At 36.0% G+C, this 20,990-nt stretch overlaps 1 protein-coding gene across 2 annotated transcripts in view; it reads right to left on the bottom strand.

The window, feature by feature from the left end:
* Positions 1 to 3,303: 3,303 nt before the first annotated feature.
* Positions 3,304 to 20,990, bottom strand: part of CLGN (calmegin) — a 57,712-nt gene continuing 40,025 nt past the window's right edge. For both annotated transcript variants that reach the window (XM_045071132.1, XM_004768475.3), the window contains exons 9-15: positions 15,455 to 15,568; positions 15,126 to 15,276; positions 13,131 to 13,346; positions 11,939 to 12,064; positions 6,686 to 6,854; positions 5,562 to 5,662; positions 3,304 to 3,808 (exon numbers count right to left, since the gene is read on the bottom strand). In XM_045071132.1, the coding sequence (XP_044927067.1) occupies positions 3,728 to 3,808; positions 5,562 to 5,662; positions 6,686 to 6,854; positions 11,939 to 12,064; positions 13,131 to 13,346; positions 15,126 to 15,276; positions 15,455 to 15,568 (958 nt within the window). In that variant the 3' untranslated portion in view covers positions 3,304 to 3,727. The remainder of the gene's footprint in view (positions 3,809 to 5,561; positions 5,663 to 6,685; positions 6,855 to 11,938; positions 12,065 to 13,130; positions 13,347 to 15,125; positions 15,277 to 15,454; positions 15,569 to 20,990) is intronic.

Raw genomic sequence — 20,990 nt, forward strand, 5'->3', positions numbered from 1 at the left:
AAAGTAAAACCTTTTGTCACTTTCCCGTTTTTCCCTCTGGAGTTAACACCCTCTAGTGGTTGTCTGAGGGTATTTCTTCCGCACTGAAACAAAATTACCAGTGAAGACCAAGAGATTACTTTAGTTAACACCACTAGCAAATCATGAAAAAGCAGAAAATGTGATTACATTCAAATTTGTTTGAGAATTGGCAGAGAGAATGACTAAACAGTCTTTCAGCTACTCTAGCTGAAAAAACTGCAGTTTCTTTCTCTTAAATCATAGAGACTTCATGCCATTTAAACACAAAGTTACCATAACAAGAACTTTAGGTTGGCCTTTGGATTCAATTTGCCTTATTATGGAGGTGGATGGGGAGGAGGGATGACAGAAGCCAAAGTCTTATGTTATAATCACTTGTATAATGTATTTACCGTGTTTTAGATTTTATATATTATTTATAGATGGCTTACCAAGTGTTGAAGTTTTTAAAAACTTGAGAATATTCCCAAGTTTTCCAAAGAACATAAAGGTGTACTTGTGGAAGCCAAGAAAAACAAAGCTATACCCACCTCGAGTCTAGCCCTGACATAAGTACAGCCATCTTGACAAAGCAAAAGCTGGCACCTTGCACCCCCTCTCCACCTGCTCCTCTCCCCTCGGTAGTATGTGTGAACAAATAGTTAACTTGCAGAAATCACAATCCTGTAAGACAGGAGTCTCCCTCAGTTTACAAATGTCCCGCTGCTAAATCTCACTAACAAGGACGCTTGATAGGAGGAATGTGACATTCCACCAGGAAACTCCCAGCTGTCTTCATGTTAGTGCCTCATTTGAAGGAAAGACAGCCTTGGCTTGATAATAACCAGGCCTCCAATATCCTGATAGTCTTCTTTACCCTGATAGCCCTTCTGAACACCTCTTTTGTCCTCACCCACCGCTGAGTCCACCCCTACTCTGCCTTTAAAAACACTGACTGTAGTCTGGTTCAGGGTCCAAGTCCCTACTCCGCCGCGTCAGGTACACTTGGACCTGAGCTTAAGCTTGTCAAATAAACCCTCGTGTGATTACATCGGTGTCGGCTCCTTGGTGGTCTCTCAGACGCGAAAACTCGGGCACAACAGTACTCACTGAACAAACACCAACTCTGTGGGAAGATACTATGCTGGGAGTTAAAAGACCCAATCATCCTATTGTCTACCTTCCCTAACACTCCCATTGCTCCTCCCATGCATTTCCAGAGACAAACTCCGAATGCATTCTCAAACACAATTTCTCATCAGCCTTTGTCATCTAACAGGTTAGATTAAGGATTTTCTTTCCGAAACTCCTCACAGCTGGCATACTATGGGAATGCGTGGGAGCTAAATTTTGGGATGAGATTATTCACACTTATGTAGAAATGCTATTATTCATTTGCATGACACTGAAATAGTTATCTGAAATGAGCCATGTGATAGTTCATCCCCAAGTCCTGCTGAAGTCCAAACACAGGCACAATGCTATACAAAACCATTTCTGGATTACTGTTCTAAATTTCTAACGTACAATAAATTCACTGCTAGTGGTTAATTGTAACACATAAGCAGTTCCATCCTGTCTCTCTTGCAAATGTGGCCTGACCCTTCAAAAAGACTACTAACCCTAATATGTGTCTTCCTAGAGAAACAGTGAAGGGAAGTGAGGCTATCTTAAAAAGATACTGAAGAAAAAGGAAGCTACATTAGCCTGGCCAAGTTGAAAAGCCTCTAAAAAGGCCAACTAAAATAAAGAAAAGCAAAATACACTTATTTTTCTCCTTTATTAGAGAAAAAACTTAAGTCATTTTAAACAAAGTCAGAAAAGGGTGGTAAAAGGAAGACTCTAGGCTTTATCGCCTGCATGGATCTAGCACACATACGTATACAAAAGTTTCAGTTTTGGTTAAACCTATCAGCCATGATACATCCACAGCGGCTACCTCACAGGAAGGAGCAGTGAGCTGGTCAAACAGGTTGCTTAGATTCTACCACTGCAAGCTCATGGAGTTTAACCAAACCCTCAATTTTAAATGAATCTGCAACCAAGAAAGTAAAAAAAACTTTTATAAATCTTTAGGAAAAAATGTTCCCATACAAATCACTTGTCAGGCAAGAAGGTTTCCATAAAAATCAAGGATTTCTTTCCTTAAGTAGCTTGCTTTCAGAAACATTTTCCTCTAGAATCACTCAGTATGTCTAGTTCATTGGGATGTCCCAATTATAAAGCAAGAAAGGGAGTCCTTGCAAGATGTGTCAAGTTCAGTTAGTATTAAATAAACACAAAATATAGTTAACGATTAAGATTTTCTTCCACCACCAGTTTATGAAAGTCAGTACACAGCAATGAGAATAAAGCACTTATTTTCAATTCACTCTCTGAGATAAGGAGCGAATAGTATTACTGGCTGTTTGGCTTAACTTTAGTAAAAAGAGAAGCGAAAATCTCGTTTTCCCCATACGTGTGCTCTAACGGTACCACTGGGGAGTGGGCCATGTGAGAACTGAGTCGGACGGAGTTTGCCCAGGTTGGGGTGTATATGTACATGAAGAAATCCAAAAATATTACCCAACTAGTACAAAGTTCCCTCACTAGTATTAATGTCGTTCCGTGGTCTCAAAGATTTGGATCCCCTTCCAAAGGGCCTAACCTGTTACCCAAACATAAAAAGTTCTTAAAATATTTTAAAAGGAATGACACAGCTCCGCTCTAATGTCGTTCGTGATTTCTGGTCACTATTATAAAAAAAGGAGCAGTATCTACTTTCTACCTTAGAGGCAGCTTTAAAACTAGAGACTTAAAATGTGTTTGAATTTGACAGTAAAAAAAGCAAGATAAAAATACAAAGCATGATGACTGATATCTACTTGCGATTAGAATCTCTTAATGACCAGAAAAAAGAAAATAAATTAAAGCTCCTCCCTCAATAATTTACCTATTAAAGAGGGTGTAACTTAAAGAAAAAAAATGTTTAAATTTTATTTCCAAGAGCAATGTATGCAAAAGCAATCTCCAGAGTTAGGTAAGCCATTCTAGCATAAAACAATTCCAAAGCTTAGAAAGCATCTGTAACCATTATATTTTGATGAACCTATTATCTTTGTATTCAAATGTAAAATATGCTGCACTATTAGCCAGTGATTCTCTGAATGACACTTAAGACAGCGCTGTTTTGTTGACTTGTCAACAAAGCACCTCTTTAAAGGAATCTATAATTTAAGTGAGCAACAGACCCTGACTCTAATTTGACACAACTAGGCAAACGGGGGCCGCATACAACACTTTCAGTTGTGGATAGAATCAAACAACCATACAGAAACTTTATTGTGTTTAGCTCTGTACAACAGAACACAGACTCATTCTTATTAAAGAACTACCTGTTATAGCGTCCTATAGCTGTTTAAGAGGAAATTCCGGTAACTGATTTTTCCAATTTTGCTCTGTACAAACCAAAACTTTCTCCAACTTTTAAAACTTGGTAACTTCTAATGATATTAATCTCTTAAATCCGATAAGTAACGTGCCACTCTTTTTTATTCTAAATTCAAAGACCAGGTAACTTCAAAGTTTTGTGGTTTTTTTCCCCTGAAAAGAAAGACTAAAATAAATGTCCGGAAGAATAACATTGCTAGATATTAGAAACGTACAGAATGACTCAAGTTCGGCTCTGGCACACTGATGTTAGAATGCCAAATATCTCGCTCAGGAATTAAAAATACTTGGATATAGTTTATTCCTTTCGTACTCTTCTCTTGCGTACGGACTTCACTGGCCCGTCTCCAGACCCAGTGCTCTCATCCGCTTCTTTCATCTAGAAGAAAGAATGATGCAAATGCTTATTTTCACACAATGGGTAAATAGTGAATAACATATTTCTTAGTCTCTAAAATACATGTTCTAAAAAGTGCTACCTTATATGTGTTCTTTAATTCATGAAGCTGGTCAAAAATGTGTACATAAGTTAATGTGTTTTAATTTGCTCACCCTTTGTTATGATTACATTTTTAGAATAACTCGACTGATTCAGACACACCTCTGACAAGGAATAGTGCTAACAACTCAATTATTTTATCATTTGGAATTTAATCTCAATGTCATAGCTAATTAGAGGCTGTATGATCTTTTCATTGTGGGATATTATGCACTAACTTCATCACAGTAGTTTTACAAGTAATGAATTGCTGAGCTAGATTTACAGAGACATTTCCAGAACTTCTGACACAGTAGTTTAAGAAAATTAGGAGAAAGGGAAGGGAAACATCAAATTTATAGTCTGGTTTTTTTTCTTTCCTTATCCAATAAGCACTCATATGTAAATTAAACTTGTGTCACAAAATAAAATAATGAAGGTGTTATATGGTATTATACAAAATAGTTATAATTATTTTCAAGGTCACACTATACACAAGTTGGCTTATTTTAGCCCCCTGATATATAAGAAGACTAAAAGACAAAGAATTAAAATATTTTTAAAGGTACACAAAATGTTTTATGTAGCAAAATATAACCAGACATGAATCTGACTGAATGATTACAAGTAATGTTATTAAGAGAGTGACAGGTGAAACGATGACTGTCCTGGAAGAAATTATCTTTACCGGCTTCCTCTAATATGTATATTCATATTAATGTGCCCCCCAAACCCCTTTAAGAACTCACAGGCAATTAAGACCAGTAACTAAGTATATGTATTGAAAAGGCTTTAGAAAACAAACAATAACAATAAAACACATGTATGTGAGAGATTTCTTCAGAGAGACAAAACAAGTTTACATCATCATATGCAGAGGCCAGGCAAAACAGGGATAGTCCCCTGCCCAGCACTGAGTACTGAGGGCGCTAAGGATGGGGACTGCCATGAGGTCATGCAGTTCCTAAGGGCCAGCAGGTAGAGAAAACAGGCCTTTGGTACATGTTGGGTAAAAAGAGAAAGCTCTAGTTCAGAATCATATCCTGGATGGTTTCTGATTCCAGAATAACTGACTAAAAAGAGGCACTGTAGAAAGTTCTGTTATATATCAGGATGCAGAAAGGGGTAGACCTATCAAGTTAATGGGAAAACCAGTTTATTAAAGATTTGAGAAAAAACACCCTATCAGGCAGATACTCAACTACCCAATTAATGAAATATTACAAAATGTGACAATAAATTATTCAGATCATGATAATGTTTTTATAATGGGTCTAAAGAAAATTGTCTTGTAATAAAGAGAATTATCTTTTAAATATTCAAATGGTCTGTTTATTATGATTTTCAACAGACTAACGATAAAGACATAATTTTTTACAGATGCAGCTCTATTTTGTAAACCCCAGGCTTACTATATACTTTTTCTCATCGGGCATTAAGAGGATATCAATTATAGCATTTTCATACCTTCTTTATGAATACATTTAAAAAACAATATGGAGGCTCTTATGAAAGTTTAGAGAAATATGGCCAAATTTTGTATAGTAAAACCTTGAAAAGATTCTCTGTAAACCAGACAGTTTTGTTAAGATAATTTTTATGGATAACAATCGTACAGAAAATCTAGTTTATTTTCTGTTAAAGACTTGTTTACCTCATCCTCTGATCCAGACTTATTTGATTTATTACCCTCTTCTTGTCCTTCTATGGTTTCAATTTCTTCTTCACTCTTTTCCCCAGGTTCACCTTCCTCTTCTAGAATACAGATTTTTATTATAGGCAAAGACTTGAATTAGAATTTTGCTACTAGAAATATTAAATACAAGGGGATTTATTTAAATTCTGATATTTAAAGGCAATTTCTATCATGAGAAAATTCTAAAAAATTAATTGCAAATATTATTTTACAACATTTTATAAATAAATCATATTTGAGGGAAGAGACAGGTTTAAGAAGTTCTTAAACACACAGTTTACATGTAATATGAAAGGCAAATATATATATGTATACATATGAACACATATGTAAATATACGTGTGTATTTTTTAGAGAAAATGATTTTTAAGTCAACTGTTTCATCAGCTATTAAGTTAAAAACAGTGCTCAAGACATAAATTGTAAGGGGCTCGTTCTGGAGCCTGTCTTGAGACACCTGGCAAATATCGACAGTTTTATTGCTACCTAGATGAGTGTAAGCAGATCTCAATGGAGACCCACCAAAAAGTCTTAGTTCTTCAGTTTGAGCATGTTTACTAGTTTAGTATAGGGTGCAAAGAGGACATATGATTCAGCTGTCCTTTTGGGCCATTAAATTATTCATTCGACATGTTAAACTATCTGAGGAACAACAGCTACTAAAAGACTTGGTGTTAATTTTGCAGCCGCCATTACCTGCCTTAAACCCATTTCTCTCCTCCAGAGGCTGTTCTCTCTGTGCCTCCCATCTCAGCTACATTCTTGGAGGTAAGAAAAGCCCCTTCAAACAGCTACAACACGTGGGATGCAAACTTGCTCTTAAATCTCTCTCTTCATAGAAAACAAGAACTGTAAGCAGGATTACTGCTCAGGGTACAGCACCCAGGCAGGAGCCATTACTCCTCTCTGCCACAGTCACCGGCTCACAGGGATTCAGACTGTAGATATTTGACAATACGTGTAATAGCTAGTGTTTACCAGATAATCTTCCCTTTTTACGAATTTGGCTCAGGGTCCCCATTGTAACTCACTATCACTATCCTACCTTTGGCTACCTACCTACCTACCTATCATAATCTTACCTTTCTCAGGAGTTTCAAGAGTTTCACCATCACTTTGCTTTTTTTCTTCTTCCAAGTCTACTGGTTTCTCCAAGGCAGCTTTCTTTTCCTTCACTTCTTGCTCTAGTGCTCCCTTTGTTTGTGGTTTACATATGTCAGTTTTTTTATACTCTGAATCTTCATATTTTTTCTGTGGTAGTTTAACAAAAGCTATTTTTAGTAAAAACAAAGTTCTATTTTTTTAAAAAGATTTTTTTTTGGCAATAACTGATATCAAACACATTGAATCAGCAGTAAGAACTCATAGGAAATTTAGCTTATCACTTTAAGAATCACTCACTCAGACCTGTCCACAGAGACCTGGCAGGCCAGAAAAGACTGACATGATATATTCAGGGTGCTAAATGAGAAAAATATGCAGCTAAGAATACGTTATCCAACTAGGATGTCTTTCAAATAGAAGAAGAGATAAAAAGCTTCCAGGACAAACATAAAGTAAAAGAATTTGTAATCACCAAACCAGCCCTAAGAAATATTTAAAGGGACCTTTTGAGTGGAGAGTGAGCCCCAAAGTAACATAAACCAGAAAGAAACAGAGACAATATACAGAAATAGTGACTTCACAGGTAATGCAATGGCACTAAATTCATATCTTTCAATAGTTATTCTGAATGTAAATGTGCTCAATGCCCCCATCAAAAGACAGAGGGTATCAGATTGGATTAAAAAAGCAAGATCCATCCATATGCTATCTGCAAGAGACTATTTTAGACTCAGAGACCCCTCCAGATTGAAAGTGAGGGGGTGGAAAACCAATTTTCATGCCAATGGACATCAAAAGAAGCTGGGGTTGCAATCCTTATAACAGACAAATTAGATTTTATTTTTTTAAAAGATTTTATTTATTTTTTTGATAGAGAGAGAAAGCCCAAGCAGGAGAAGCAGCAGAGGGAGAGGGAGAAGCAGCCTCCCCACTAAGCAAGGAGCCCACAGTGGGGCTCATTCCCAGGACCCTGAGATCATGACCTGAGCAGAAGGCAAACACTTAACCAACTGAGCCACCCAGGCACCCTGACAAATTAGATTTTGAACTGAAGACTGTAAGAAGAGATAAAGGACACTATATCAAAATTAAAGGGTATAGCCAACAAGAAGATCTAAGAATTGTATATATTTATGCACCTAACATGGGAGTAGCCAATTATATAAGCCAATTAATAACAAAATCAAAGAAACACACCAGTAATAATACAATAATAGTAGTGGAATTTAACATCCCCCCTCACTGCAGTGGACAGATCATCTAAGCAGAAAATCAACAAGGAAACAAGGACTTTGAATTACACACTGTACCAGATGGGACTTCACAGATATATTCAGAGCATTCCATCCTAAAGCAATACACATTTTTCTTGACAGCACATGGAACATTCTCCAGACTAGATCACATACTGGGTCACAAATCAGGTCTCAACCAGTACCAAAAGACTGAGATTACTCCCTGCATATTATCAGACCACAATGCTTTGAGAACTCAATCACAAGAGAAAATTTGGAAATAACTCAAATACATGGAGGCTAAAGAGCATCCTACTAAAGAATAAATGGGCCAACCAGGAAATTAAAAAAGGGTTTTAAAAAATTCATGGAAACAAATGAAAATGAAAAGACAAATGTTCAAAACCTTTGGGATGCAGCAAAGGTGGCTGTAAGAGGGAAGTATAAAGCATTACAAGCCTTTCTCAAAAAACAAGGAAGGTCTCAAATACACAACCTTACCTTACACCTAAAGGAGCTGGAGGAAGAACAGCAAATAAAGCCAAAACCCAGAAGGAGAAGAAAATTAATAAAGATCAGAGAAGAAATCAACGGAATAGAAAACCAAAAGAACTATAGAAAGGATCAATGAAACTAGGAGCTGGTTCTTTGAAAGAAATTAGTAAGATTGGGAGACCTGGGTGGTTCAGTCTATTAAGCATCTGCCTTGAACTCTGGTCATGATCCCAGGGTCATGAGATTGAGCCTCAGATTGGGCTCCCTGCTCAGCAGGAAGTCTGCATCTCCCTCTGTCCCTCCACCCCACTCATGCTCTCTCTCTCACTCATTCTCTCTGTCTCAAATAAATTAAAGAAATAAATAAGATTTTTAAAATTAAACAAAAGATTGATAAATCCCTGGCCAGACTTACCAAAATGAGAAAGGCCCCCCAATAAATAAAATAATTAATGAAAGAGGAGAGATCACAAACAACACCAAAGAAATACAAACAATTTTAAGAACATATTATGAGCAATTTTATGCCAAAAAATAAGCAATCTGGAAGAAACTGATACATTCCTAGATATGTATAAAGTACCAAAAAGGAAACAGGAAGAAACAGAAAACTTGAGCAGAACAATAACCAGCAAGAAATTAAAGCAGTAATCAAAAATCTCCCACCAAACAAAAGCTCAGAGCCAGATGGCTTTCATGGGGAATTCTACCAAACATTTAAGGAATTAATACCTATTCCTTTGAAGCCATTTCAAAAAATAAAAATGGAAGGAAAACTTCCAGACTCATTTTCTAAGGCCAGCATTACCTTGATCCCCAAAACAGACAAAGACCCCACCAAAAAGAAGAGCTACAGACAAATATTCCTGATGAACATGGATGTAAAAATTCTCACCAAAATACTATCCAATAGGAGCCAACAGTACATTAAAAGGATTATTCACCACAACCAAGTGGGATTTATTCATGGGCTGCCAAGGGTGGTTCAACATCCACAAATCAATAAATGTGATATATTGCATTAATGGAAGAAAGGACAAGAACGATATGAACCTCTCAATAGATGTATAAAAAGCATCTGACAAAGTACAGCATCCTTTCTTGATTAAAACTCTTTACAGTGTAGCGATAGAGGGAACACACCTCAATATCATAAAAGCCATATATGAAAAGCCCACAATGAATATCATTCTCAGTGGGGGAAAAACTGAGAGCTTTTCCCCTAAGGTCAGAACATGGAAGGGATGTCCACTATCACCACTTCTATTCAACACAGTACTAGAAGTCCTAGCCTCCAGCAGCCAAACAACAAAAAGAAATAAAAGGCATATGAATCAACAAAGAACTCAAACTCTCACCCTTCACAGATGACGTGATACTCTATGTGGAAAATCCGAAAGACTCTACCCTCAAATTGCTAGACCTCATATAGGAATTCAGCAAAGTGGCAGGATATAAAATCAATGCATAGAAATCACTTACATTTCTACATACTAACAATGAGACAGAAGAAAGAGAAATTAAGGAGCAGATTCCATTTACAACTGCACCCAAAACCACAAGATACCTAGGAATAAACCTAACCAAAGATACAACAGCTCTGTACTCAGAAATCTATAGAATACTCATGAAAGAAACTGAGGAAGACACAAAGAAATGGAAAATTTTCCATGCTCATGGATTGGAAGAACAAACATTGTGAAAATGTCTATGCTACCTAGAGCAATCTATACATTCAATGCAATTCCTGTCAAAATACCATCAACTTTTTCACAGAGCTGGGACAATGAATCCTAAAATTTGTATGGAACCACAAAAGATCCAGAATAGCCAAAGGAATGTTAAAAAAGAAAACCAAAGTTGGTGGCATCACGATTCCAGACTTCAAGCTTTATTACAAAACTGTAATCAAGACAACATGGTACTGGCACAAAAACAGATACACAGATCAATAAAATGGAATAGAGAACCCATAAATGGACCCTCAACTCTACAGTCAATCAATATTGGACAAAACAAGAAAGAATATCCAATGGAATACAATACAGTCTCTTCAACAAATGGTGTTGGGAAACTTGGACAGCCACATGCAGAAGAATTAAATTGGGCCATTTCTTTACACCACACATGAAAATAGACTCAAAATGGATGAGACCTAAATGTGAGACAGGAATCCATTAAAATCCTAGAGGAGAACACAAGTTCTGTGACCTCAGCCACAGCAACTTCTTGCTAGACACGTCTCCAAAGGCAAGGGAAACAAAGGCAAAAATGAACTACTGGGGGACTTCATCAAGATAAAATCTTTGGCACAGCAAAGGAAACAGACGACAAAACCAAAAGACAACTGACAGAATGGGAGGAGATATTTCCAAATGACATATCACATCAAGGGCTAGTATCCAAAATCTATAAAGAATTTGTCAAATTCAACACCCAAAGAACAAATCCTCTAATCAAGAAATGGGCAATAGACATGAACAGACATTTCACCCAAGAAGACATCCAAATGGTCAATAGACAGGAAAAAACACCCCACATCACTCTGCATCAGGGAAATACAAATCCAAACCACAATGAGATACCACCTCACACCAATCAGAATAGCTAAAATTAACAAGCCAGGAAGTGACAGATGTTGGTGAGGATGCGGAGAAAGGAGAACCTTTTATACTGTTGGTGGGAATGCAAGCTGATGCAGCCACTTTGGAAAACAGCAAGGAGGTTCCTAAAAAAGTTGAAAATAGAGCTACCCTGTGAGCCAGCAATTGCATTACTGGGTATTTACCCTATAGATACAAATATAGTGATCTGAAGGGGCATGTGCACCCCATCGTTTATAGCCCCAATGTCCAAAACAGTCAAACTATGGAAAGAGCCCAAATATCCATCAACAGGTAAATGGATAAAGAAGATGTGGTGTACACACACACACACACACACATACATACATACACATTCATATACAAACACATATACATACATATATATACATATATACATACATACACACACAAAATGGAATACTATTTGGACATTGAAAAAAATGAAATCTTGCCATTTTCAGCGAAATGGATGAAACTAGAGGGTATTATGCTAAGCAAAATAAGCCAATCAGAGAGAGACAATTATCATATGTAGAATTGAAAAAACAAGGCAGAGGGTCATAGGGGAAGAGAGGAAAAAAATGAAACAAGACAAAACCAGAGACGGAGACAAACTGTAAGAGATTCTTAATTATCAGAAACAAACTGAGGGTTGCTGGAGGGGTGGGAGGCAGAGGGATGGGGTAACTGCTGATGGACATTAAGAAGGGCGCACGATGTAAAGGGCACTGGGTGTTCTTTAAGACTGAGGAGTCACTGACCTCTACCTCGGAAACTAAAAATACATTATATGTTCATTAACTGATTTTAAATTTAAAAAAAAGAATCATTGCTCAATAGAACACCTAAACACTGAGAGATTTATTTTAAGTTGAAGGAAATTCAATTTCTTTACCTTGACTTTTCTTGGCCAACAAAATGAAGCAATTAATGCTATTGGAAGCCCTACTGTCACAAAATAAACGAACCAAAGCCATGGGCGCTCTTCAGCAGCTGCCATTAACTGTTTAAATATACCAGGCTATAGAGGAAATAAGCATGAAAATGAAATTCAGATTTTATAAACATTAATTAGGAAATACCCCCTACAAATCACCAACTTATTTTACATAGATGTTGTATATTAAAGAGTGATGAACTTGTAGGCTAAAATATTCTATTTTCTCATCGTATACACTGCAGTTTAAACTCTACTGGCATGTATCCATAGTAATAGAAAATATATCTACCAGCAAGAATTATGAAAACTTTTATTTTTTTGGTAAGCTTTAGTTCTAAGCTTTAGAACTACTCTTTATGGATATATTATCTCCTTCATTTATAAGTATACAATGCTCAATAACTCATTCTGGTTCTGTACTTTTAAAGAACTTATTAATAAGATCAACCTGGGAATTATTGTTTTCATTTTTTTTATTAAGATATTTCACACACTATCTTTAGTGAGGAAACTGTTTCTCTCATTAAAATAGAATCTAAAATCATTAAGTGTCTAAATTTAAATAAAGTCTCAAAATGAAAACCCCTTTACCTACTCTTTTGATGGCTTTTGCTAATGTCCAAAGAAATCAAATATAAGGTATTTTTCTTTACAGAAATTGATTTTAAAAATACATTCTCCAAGATGCATTGTGTCAAAATATTTAGCTTAATATTTCTAAACAGTGTTAAGATTTGAGTAAAAAAATACTGGAACACAATTTAATAATAATAAATTTTAAAATCCTCTGTACTCCTCTAAATGAAATATTTTTTAAATGAATAAAGAATAATATTTATATCACTGTTACCACTTAGGCCGTGAATTGACTAGGTGATCAGGATATTAAGTAGTCTCCTTATAAATAGCAATTAGGTAATTAAATCCCATTATGCTATCATAATTTAATGAAGACATACGAATATATATAGTCCATGATATAGTTCATGATGAAGTCATGTCATAATACAGTAAGGCTAAATATTTTATCAGCAAATTTATTTAAGTACATTTAGTAATTATTGTATATCCTTTACCTTTTAAGGGTCATTTGTATAACCTATAACCAGGACGAAGTCCTATGACTACTCTATGGTAAATACTGTACCTCATTAGCATTTGCTACCATTATCTTCACTCCCCAACCATCTGCAGCCCAGCGATCTGCTATTTCCTTTTCTGAACAGATAATAAAATTATCAAAGTAGATATCAGAGGTCATAGACCAAAGCTCTAAACCAAGAGCGCGGAAAGAAGTCAGAAGAAATGGATGATCATCTTCAAAATAATCTGGATTAGGAATTTTTCGAGGACTCCAGATTCCCTGGAAAAAAATAATAAAGAAAAAATAATTTATAGACATTTTCAAATAAAATAATCTCATCATAAATGCTATTGAAGAAGTCACTGTTGTCAGTGGGGCTCCTGGGTGGCTCAGTTAAGTGTCCAACCCTTGATTTTGGCTCAGATCATGATCTCAGAGTCGTGAGATGAGCCCCATGGCATTCTCTCTCCCTTCCCCTCTGGCCCTTCCGTCTCGCTCTCGCTCTCTCAATAAACAAACCAATAAATAAAATAGAAGTCATTGCTGTTGAATGAAATCAGCAGTACTAATTGGAGAAAAAAGAAAACGTTAACAGATACTAACTCATTAGCAAGTCATTGGAAATAAGAACTTGGTTCTTCTCATTCTGTACACAATGTCCTCTATGAATAAACTACAAAAACAGGTAAAGGGAAAATCCAACACACACACAAACTTGAGTAATTAAATTTCACAAGTAAGCGATACTATTTTAGACAAGTTTTTTTTACACTCAGTAAAATTATTCAAAGCAAGAAGTTATCAAAATTACACAAATCAGAGAGATCACTGTATGGTAAATATGAAGCCACTTGTTTTGTTTTTTAAATTTTTTTAATAAAGTACTTTATAAAAAGATTTTATTTATTTATTTGAGAGAGAGAGAGAGAGAACACACACAAGTATCAGGGAGGGGCAAAGGGAGAAGGAGAAGCAGACCCTTCACTGAACAGGGATCCTGATGCAGGGCTCAATCTCAGGACCCTGAGATCATGACCTGAACTACAGGCAGATGGGAAGCCACTCCTTTTAATATATACCCATGAGGGGCATCAATTATCAGTCATGGTTAAATCTCAGAAAAAAATTCAATGTAAAAGTTCCTGATTGACTGATTAAACTCAACCAAATCAAAAAATTCAACAATATGATTACTCACTCACTCCTCCATCATATATGTCTATTCTGTACCAGGCACTACGCCAGATGCTAGGGACCGAGTGATGATCAACAGAGACATGGTTCCTTGATTAAATTTAAAGTAATGAGGGAGACAGACATTCAACAAAGAAGTTACCAAATTACCGAGTCTGTGATTAATGCTAAGAAGAAAAAGCTACAGTAAACAAATGGAATATGTAACTGCATCCCTATAATAAATATTAGAAAATGTCAATGAATAATTAGATAAAGCTAGAGGGTTAAATGGATAACATAGAGATTTCTACCCCAAAATCTAGGTATACTCAAAAGATACCTAATTCATATCTTAAAAAAATCCAAAGTTTAATAACACCAGAAAATAAGGAGCACATTAATTAAACACAGGCATCAATTACTAAAATGTACAATGTGAGGTCTCCTACACAGAACTCATTTCTTATGTTTAATTCTAAAATAGAACTTGATTTCAGAGTAATCATCAACTACTAGGGAAAAAACCAGTATGTAGTGATTGATCTTTAGTGCTTAATATTATGCCCCCAGAAAATTACATAAAGAATATTTTACTTTTTTTTTTAAAGTAAACTCTATGCTCAATGTGGGGCTTGCGCTTAGAATGCAGACATCAAAAGTCACATACTTTATGGACTGAGCCAGCCAGGTGCCCCAAGAATATTTTACTTTTAAAATATAAATTAGCTGGAGTCTATTTTCCTTGACTTCTTAAGATAGTTAATACATACTATCACAAATCAAATTTCTAAAAGTTAACATAACGTTATCAGTAACTGATATATAATGGAAGTATCACAGCATTTTAAACTGTACTGTGGAATTGGAACAAGTGGTTTTTACCTGGTAGTTAGGATTATCTATCATCGGTGGTCTCCACACTCCTTTGTATTTGGGGTTATCTATCAGTGGAGGTGTCCACTCACCACACCCAATTCGACATGCTGGATTAGAAATACGAGGTGCCTCCCATTCTCCATCCATGTCTTCATTCCTTAGGAAATCAGAAAAAAATTCAGCATAAAAGTGCCACAGATGAAAATGTGTATCTACACATTTACAGTGACCTCAAGTACAGCGAGCAACCTCAGTCTCTGTCAGTCATATGAACTAGTAACAAAAAGCAAGTAAGTAATGTACGAAATTAACATGTGAAGATGAAGAATGTTTACCAGTCATCCGGTTTTTCAGCATTAGGATCTGGAATAAATTTTGGTTCATCATCAAGCCAGCCATCAGGTTTAACAACACTTAAATCTTCTATTTGGGCAGGTTCACTTTCATCCCTGCAAAGACAGTATTTTGTGCCAAGTATTAATTATTCAAAAAGTTTAAAAATGCGTATGTTACAAAATTCATATGACACCAAAAGTCATTTTCTTCCCTCTTTGGGCCTACTACTACCTCCATCTCTCATCTACCCAAATCTTCTGCTAACTTGTCACTTTCTTGTATATATTCCCTGGTGTGTTCCATGCATACACACACATTTGTATACATTCTCTTTTTTTTTTCTTTTTTAAACACAAATGATAGCATTCTTTTTTTTAAAAAATATGTTATTTATTTATTTGACAGGGAGAAAGATCACAAGTAGACAGAGAGGGAGGCAGAGAGAGAGGAGGAAGCAGGCTCCCCGCAGTGCAAAAAGCCCAATGCAGGGCTCAATCCCAGAACCCTAGGATCATGATTGAGCCAAAGGCAGAGGCTTTAACCCACTGAGCCACCCAGGCGCCCCACAAATGATAGCATTCTATACAGAGTATGTTCAACAGTGCTTTTGTTCACTTTAACACTCATTCATTCATCAGTAAACAGATACTGGAAGCCTACTATATGCCAAGATAACTCTATAAGCTATTTCATGTACAGTTCTAAACAGTTATACAGTTTTCTAATTTGTGGATAAACCATAATTTATTTAACTCAACTACTGTTGAGGGACATTTAGTGTTTCCAAAAATGTACTATTTCAAATAATGCTATAATGAATATCCTGGAATATATTAGGAATTAATACAAAATTAGCTCTCTGTCAGCTATATAAATTGTATTTTTTGATATAGTTATGATAGGTAGTTTTTTTTGCCCTATTCAAATAATCTTATTTTCATATAGTTGAAATTTACTGATATTTCTTTTATGATTCTCAATTTTATGTCATGTTTGAAAATGTCTTCGCTACTTCAATATAATTTTTTGTCTCCATACTTAATTCTAGTAATTTTTATAGTAATTTTGTATTTTCATTTAAAAATAACACTTAGAAAACAAATTCTAGAGTATATAATCATAGTAAGTACTGAATAGAACTACTAATTTTAATTTTCATCTTTATAGAAAAGTTGATATTTTAAACAAGAGGTTACATTATGATTTTTCAAACTAACCAAAGTAACAAAATAAACTCAAATCATCAACTACCTATATGTAAAGACTTGCACTTGCCTGACATCAATGTTACCCAGTCTGTCTGAGCTCAGAGTAACTAGAGTTTATAATTTAAGGGAGTATTTCTTTTAGCAGTTTATAAAACAAATTCTAATATGTATCACCAATCAGAAGAGGTTATTATAAGCAGTTTCTCTCATTTAAAGGCAAACTTACTTCTCAGCCTTACTTTTCATGGATAGACAAACATGAAACAATATAAGAAAATCCACAAGGAGAGATGTTGTCCTGCCCTTTGTAAGTATGAATTCATGAAAGTTATATATTAATAAATGACTTTTTATTAATTTTTTAAAAACCATACTGTTCTTCCTACCTTGTAAAAGCTGCTTCCCTATCATACTATTTGCTTGAAAGCAAAGACATTTTTTATTACTAATCAGTAGCTCTCTTTATCTATAAGAGAGTTAACAAGTAAATACTTTTGGTTGTCCAGTAATACCTACTCTATTTCTGAGTAGGTAGTAACCCCAACTTTTACAAACAAACAAGAACTTGAAGAAATAGGAGTAGACATTTTCCAAAATGAAGCAGAGAGAAAAAAACATTGGTTTAAGGAATGAATTGATCCTCAGCGACCTGTGAAACAATATAAAGCAGTCTAACATACATTTACAGGGTATCCCAAAAAAAGAGATGGGAAGGCACATATATTCAAAGAAATAATAGCCAAGTATTACCCAAATTCGATACAAACTATACAGCCACATCCCCAAAAGTCAAAAGCAAGGCAAACACACACACCACCCCAAGGCACAGCAAAACCAAACTGCTGAAAATAGTAACAAAGAATCTTAAAAACAATCAGGAAAAAATTACATATTAGGTAAAGGAGTAAAAGAATGAGAACAGAAAGAATACAAGCCTCAAGACAACTCAAGAAATGATTGTTTTAAAATAATCATAAACTTATAATTCATAGTGAAAACATCCTTCAAAAATTAAGGTAAAATAAATTTTCAGCCTGGGTGGTTCAATGGGTTAAGAATCTGCCTTCGGCTCAGGTCATGATCTCAGGGTCCTGGGACGGAGCCCCACACCCAGCTCTCTGCTCAGCAGGGAGCCTGCTTCCCCCTCTCTCTCTTGCCTGCTGCTCTGACTACTTGTGATCTCTCTTCTCTCTGTCAAGTAAATAAATAAAATCTTTTAAAAAATAAATTTTCAGATAATTAAAAGTTAAGAGGATTCTGTGACAGCAGACATGTACCACAATATGTTAAGAGAAGTTTATCAGAAGAAGGAACATGGGGCACCTGGGTGGCTCAATTGTTAAGCGTCTGCCTTCAGTGTGGGTCATGATCCCAGGGTCCTGGTATTGAGCCCCACAGTGAGCCCCACATAAGCCCAACAATGAGACCCACATAAGGCTCCCTGCTTAGCAGGGAAGCTGCATGTCCCTTTCCTTCTGCCTGCCACTCCCCTTGATTATGCTCTCCCTTCCTTCTCTCTCTCTCTTTCTCTGTGTGTAAAATAAGTAAATAAAATCTTTAAATAAAAAAAAGGAAAATAATAACAGATGAAATCTTTAACTATACAAAAGAAGAGTGTCAGAAAAGATAACAAAATAATAGAACTTTCTCCTAATAACTGTCAGATTAAAAGATGCTGACTGAAGAAAAAATATGTGTGACCTTCATAGTATATATAGAGAGGAATTAAATGAATGATAATAGCATAAAGGATGGAAGGAGGAAAATATAAGATCCTTTAAGATTAAAGTAGACATAAAGTAGTAAAATGAGAGTAGCTTGAAATAAGTTGAGATGCATATTGTAAACCCTGGAGCAACACTAAAACAATAAACCACAGAGGAAAGGGTAATATGTCAATAGGAAAGAAAAAATAAAAGACTAAAATAAAACAAGGGAACAAAAACTCCTGAAAGCAAACGCAAGCCAATTACTTAGCCTGGTCCCTGATAATGGCGGGGCAATCCCACTTCTGGCAAAGACACTTGAGAATCACTACAATAGGCCCCTCCCCCAGAAGATCAACAAGAAACCCAGCCAAGACCAACTTCATTCACCAAGGAGAACAGCGGAATTCTAGAGGAGGAGAAAGCAAATCTTATCTGGACAAAATGTCACCACGAAAAAAGAACAAGAGGCAGTACTGAAGGCTGGGGACCTAATCAATATGGACATTGGTAATATGACAGATTTAGAGTTCAGAATGACGATTCTCAAGGCTCTAGGCCAGACTCGAAAAAGGTATGGAAGATATTAGAGAAACCCTTTCTGGAGAAATAAAAAAACTAAAATCTAACCAAGTTGAAATCAAAAAAGTTATTAACGAGGTGCAATAAAAAATGGAAGCTCTTACTGCTAGGATAAATGAGGCAGAAGAAAGAATTAGTGACAGAGAAGACCAAATGACAGAAAATAAAGAAGCTGAGCAAAAGAGAGACAAAAAAATACTGGACCACAAGGAGAGAATTCGAGAGATAAGTGATACCATAAGACGACACAACATTAGAATAATTGGGATTCCAGAAGAAGAGAGAGGGGAGTAGAAGGTATATTGTAGAGAATTTCCCTAATATGGCAAAGGGAACAAACATCAAAATCCAGGAGATGCAAAGAACACTCCTCAAAATCAATAAAAATAGGTCCACACCCCATCACCTGATAGTAAAATTTACAAGTCTTAGCGACAAAGAAAAAATCCTGAAAGCAGCCTGGGAAAAGAAGTCTGTAACATACAAGGGTAAAAACATTAGATTGGCAGCGGACCTAACCACAGAGACCTGGCAGGCCAGACAGAACTGGCATGATATATTCAGAGCACTAAATGAGAAAAACATGCAGCCAAGAATACTATATCCAGCTAGGTTATCATTGAAAATAGAAGGAGAGATAAAAAGCTTCCAGGACAAACAAAAACTGAAAGAATTTGCAAACACCAAACCAACTCTACAGAAAATATTGAAAGGGGTCCTCTAAGCAATGAGAGACACTAAAAATAGTAGATCAGAAAGAAACAGATAATATACAGTAACAGTCACCTTACAGGCAATACAATGGCACTAAATTCATATCTCTCAATAGTTACCCTGAATGTTAATGGGCTAAATGTCCCAATCAAAAGACACAGGGTATCAGAATGGATAAAAAACCAAAACCCAGGGCGCCTGGGTGGCTCAGTGGGTTAAAGCCTCTGCCTTCGGCTCAGGTAATGATCTCAGGGCCCTGGAATCAAGCCCCGCATCGGGCTCTCTGCTCAGTGGGGAGCTTGCTTCCTCCTCTCTCTCTGCCTGCCTCTCTGCCTACTTGTGATCTGTCTGTCAAATAAATAAATAAAATCTTTAAAAAAAAGCAAAACACCAAAACCCATCAATATGCTGCCTACAAGAAACTCATTTTAGACCTGAAGACACCTCCAGATTTAAAGTGAGAGGGTAGAAAACAATGTACCATGGTAATGGACATCAGAAGAAAGCTGGGGTGGCAATCCTTATACCAGATCAATTAGATTTTAAGCCAAAGACTATAATAAGAGATGAGGAAGGACACGATAAAATACTCAAAGGGTCTGTCCAACAAGAAGACCTAACAATTTTAAATATCTATGCCCCTAATATGGGAGCAGCCAACTACATAAACCAATTAATAACAAAATCAAAGAAATACATTGACAATAATACAATAATAGTAGGGGACTTTAACACTCCCCTCACTGAAATGGACAGATCATCTAAGCAAAAGGTCGAAAAGTTAATAAAGGCCTTAAATGACACACTGGACCAGATGGACATCACAGATATATTCAGAACATTCCATCCCAAAATAACAAAATACACATTCTTCTCTAGTGCACATGGAACATTCTCCAGAATAGACCACATCCTGGGTCATAAATCAGGTCTCAACTGGTATCAAAAGATTGGGATCATTCCCTGCATATTTTCAGACCACAATGCTCTGAACTAGAACTCAATCACAAGAGGAAATTTGGAAAGAACCCAAATACATAGAGACTAAACAGCATCCTTCTAAAAAAATGAATGGGCCAACCAGGAAATTAAAGAAGAATTGAAAAAATTCATGGAAACAAATGATAATAAAAACACTAAGGTTCAAAATCTGTGGGACACAACAAAGACAGTCCTGAGAGGAAAATATATAGTGGTACAAGCCTTTCTCAAGAAACAAGAAAGGTCTCAAATACACAACCTAACCCTACACCTAAAGGAGCTGGAGAAAGAACAACAAAGAAAGCCTAAATCTAGCAGGAGAAGAGAAATCATAAAGATCAGAG

Source organism: Mustela putorius, unplaced genomic scaffold (assembly GCF_011764305.1).
Source record: "Mustela putorius furo isolate JIRA1106 unplaced genomic scaffold, ASM1176430v1.1 tig00000083_pilon_pilon_pilon, whole genome shotgun sequence".
Lineage (NCBI taxonomy): Eukaryota > Metazoa > Chordata > Mammalia > Carnivora > Mustelidae > Mustela > Mustela putorius.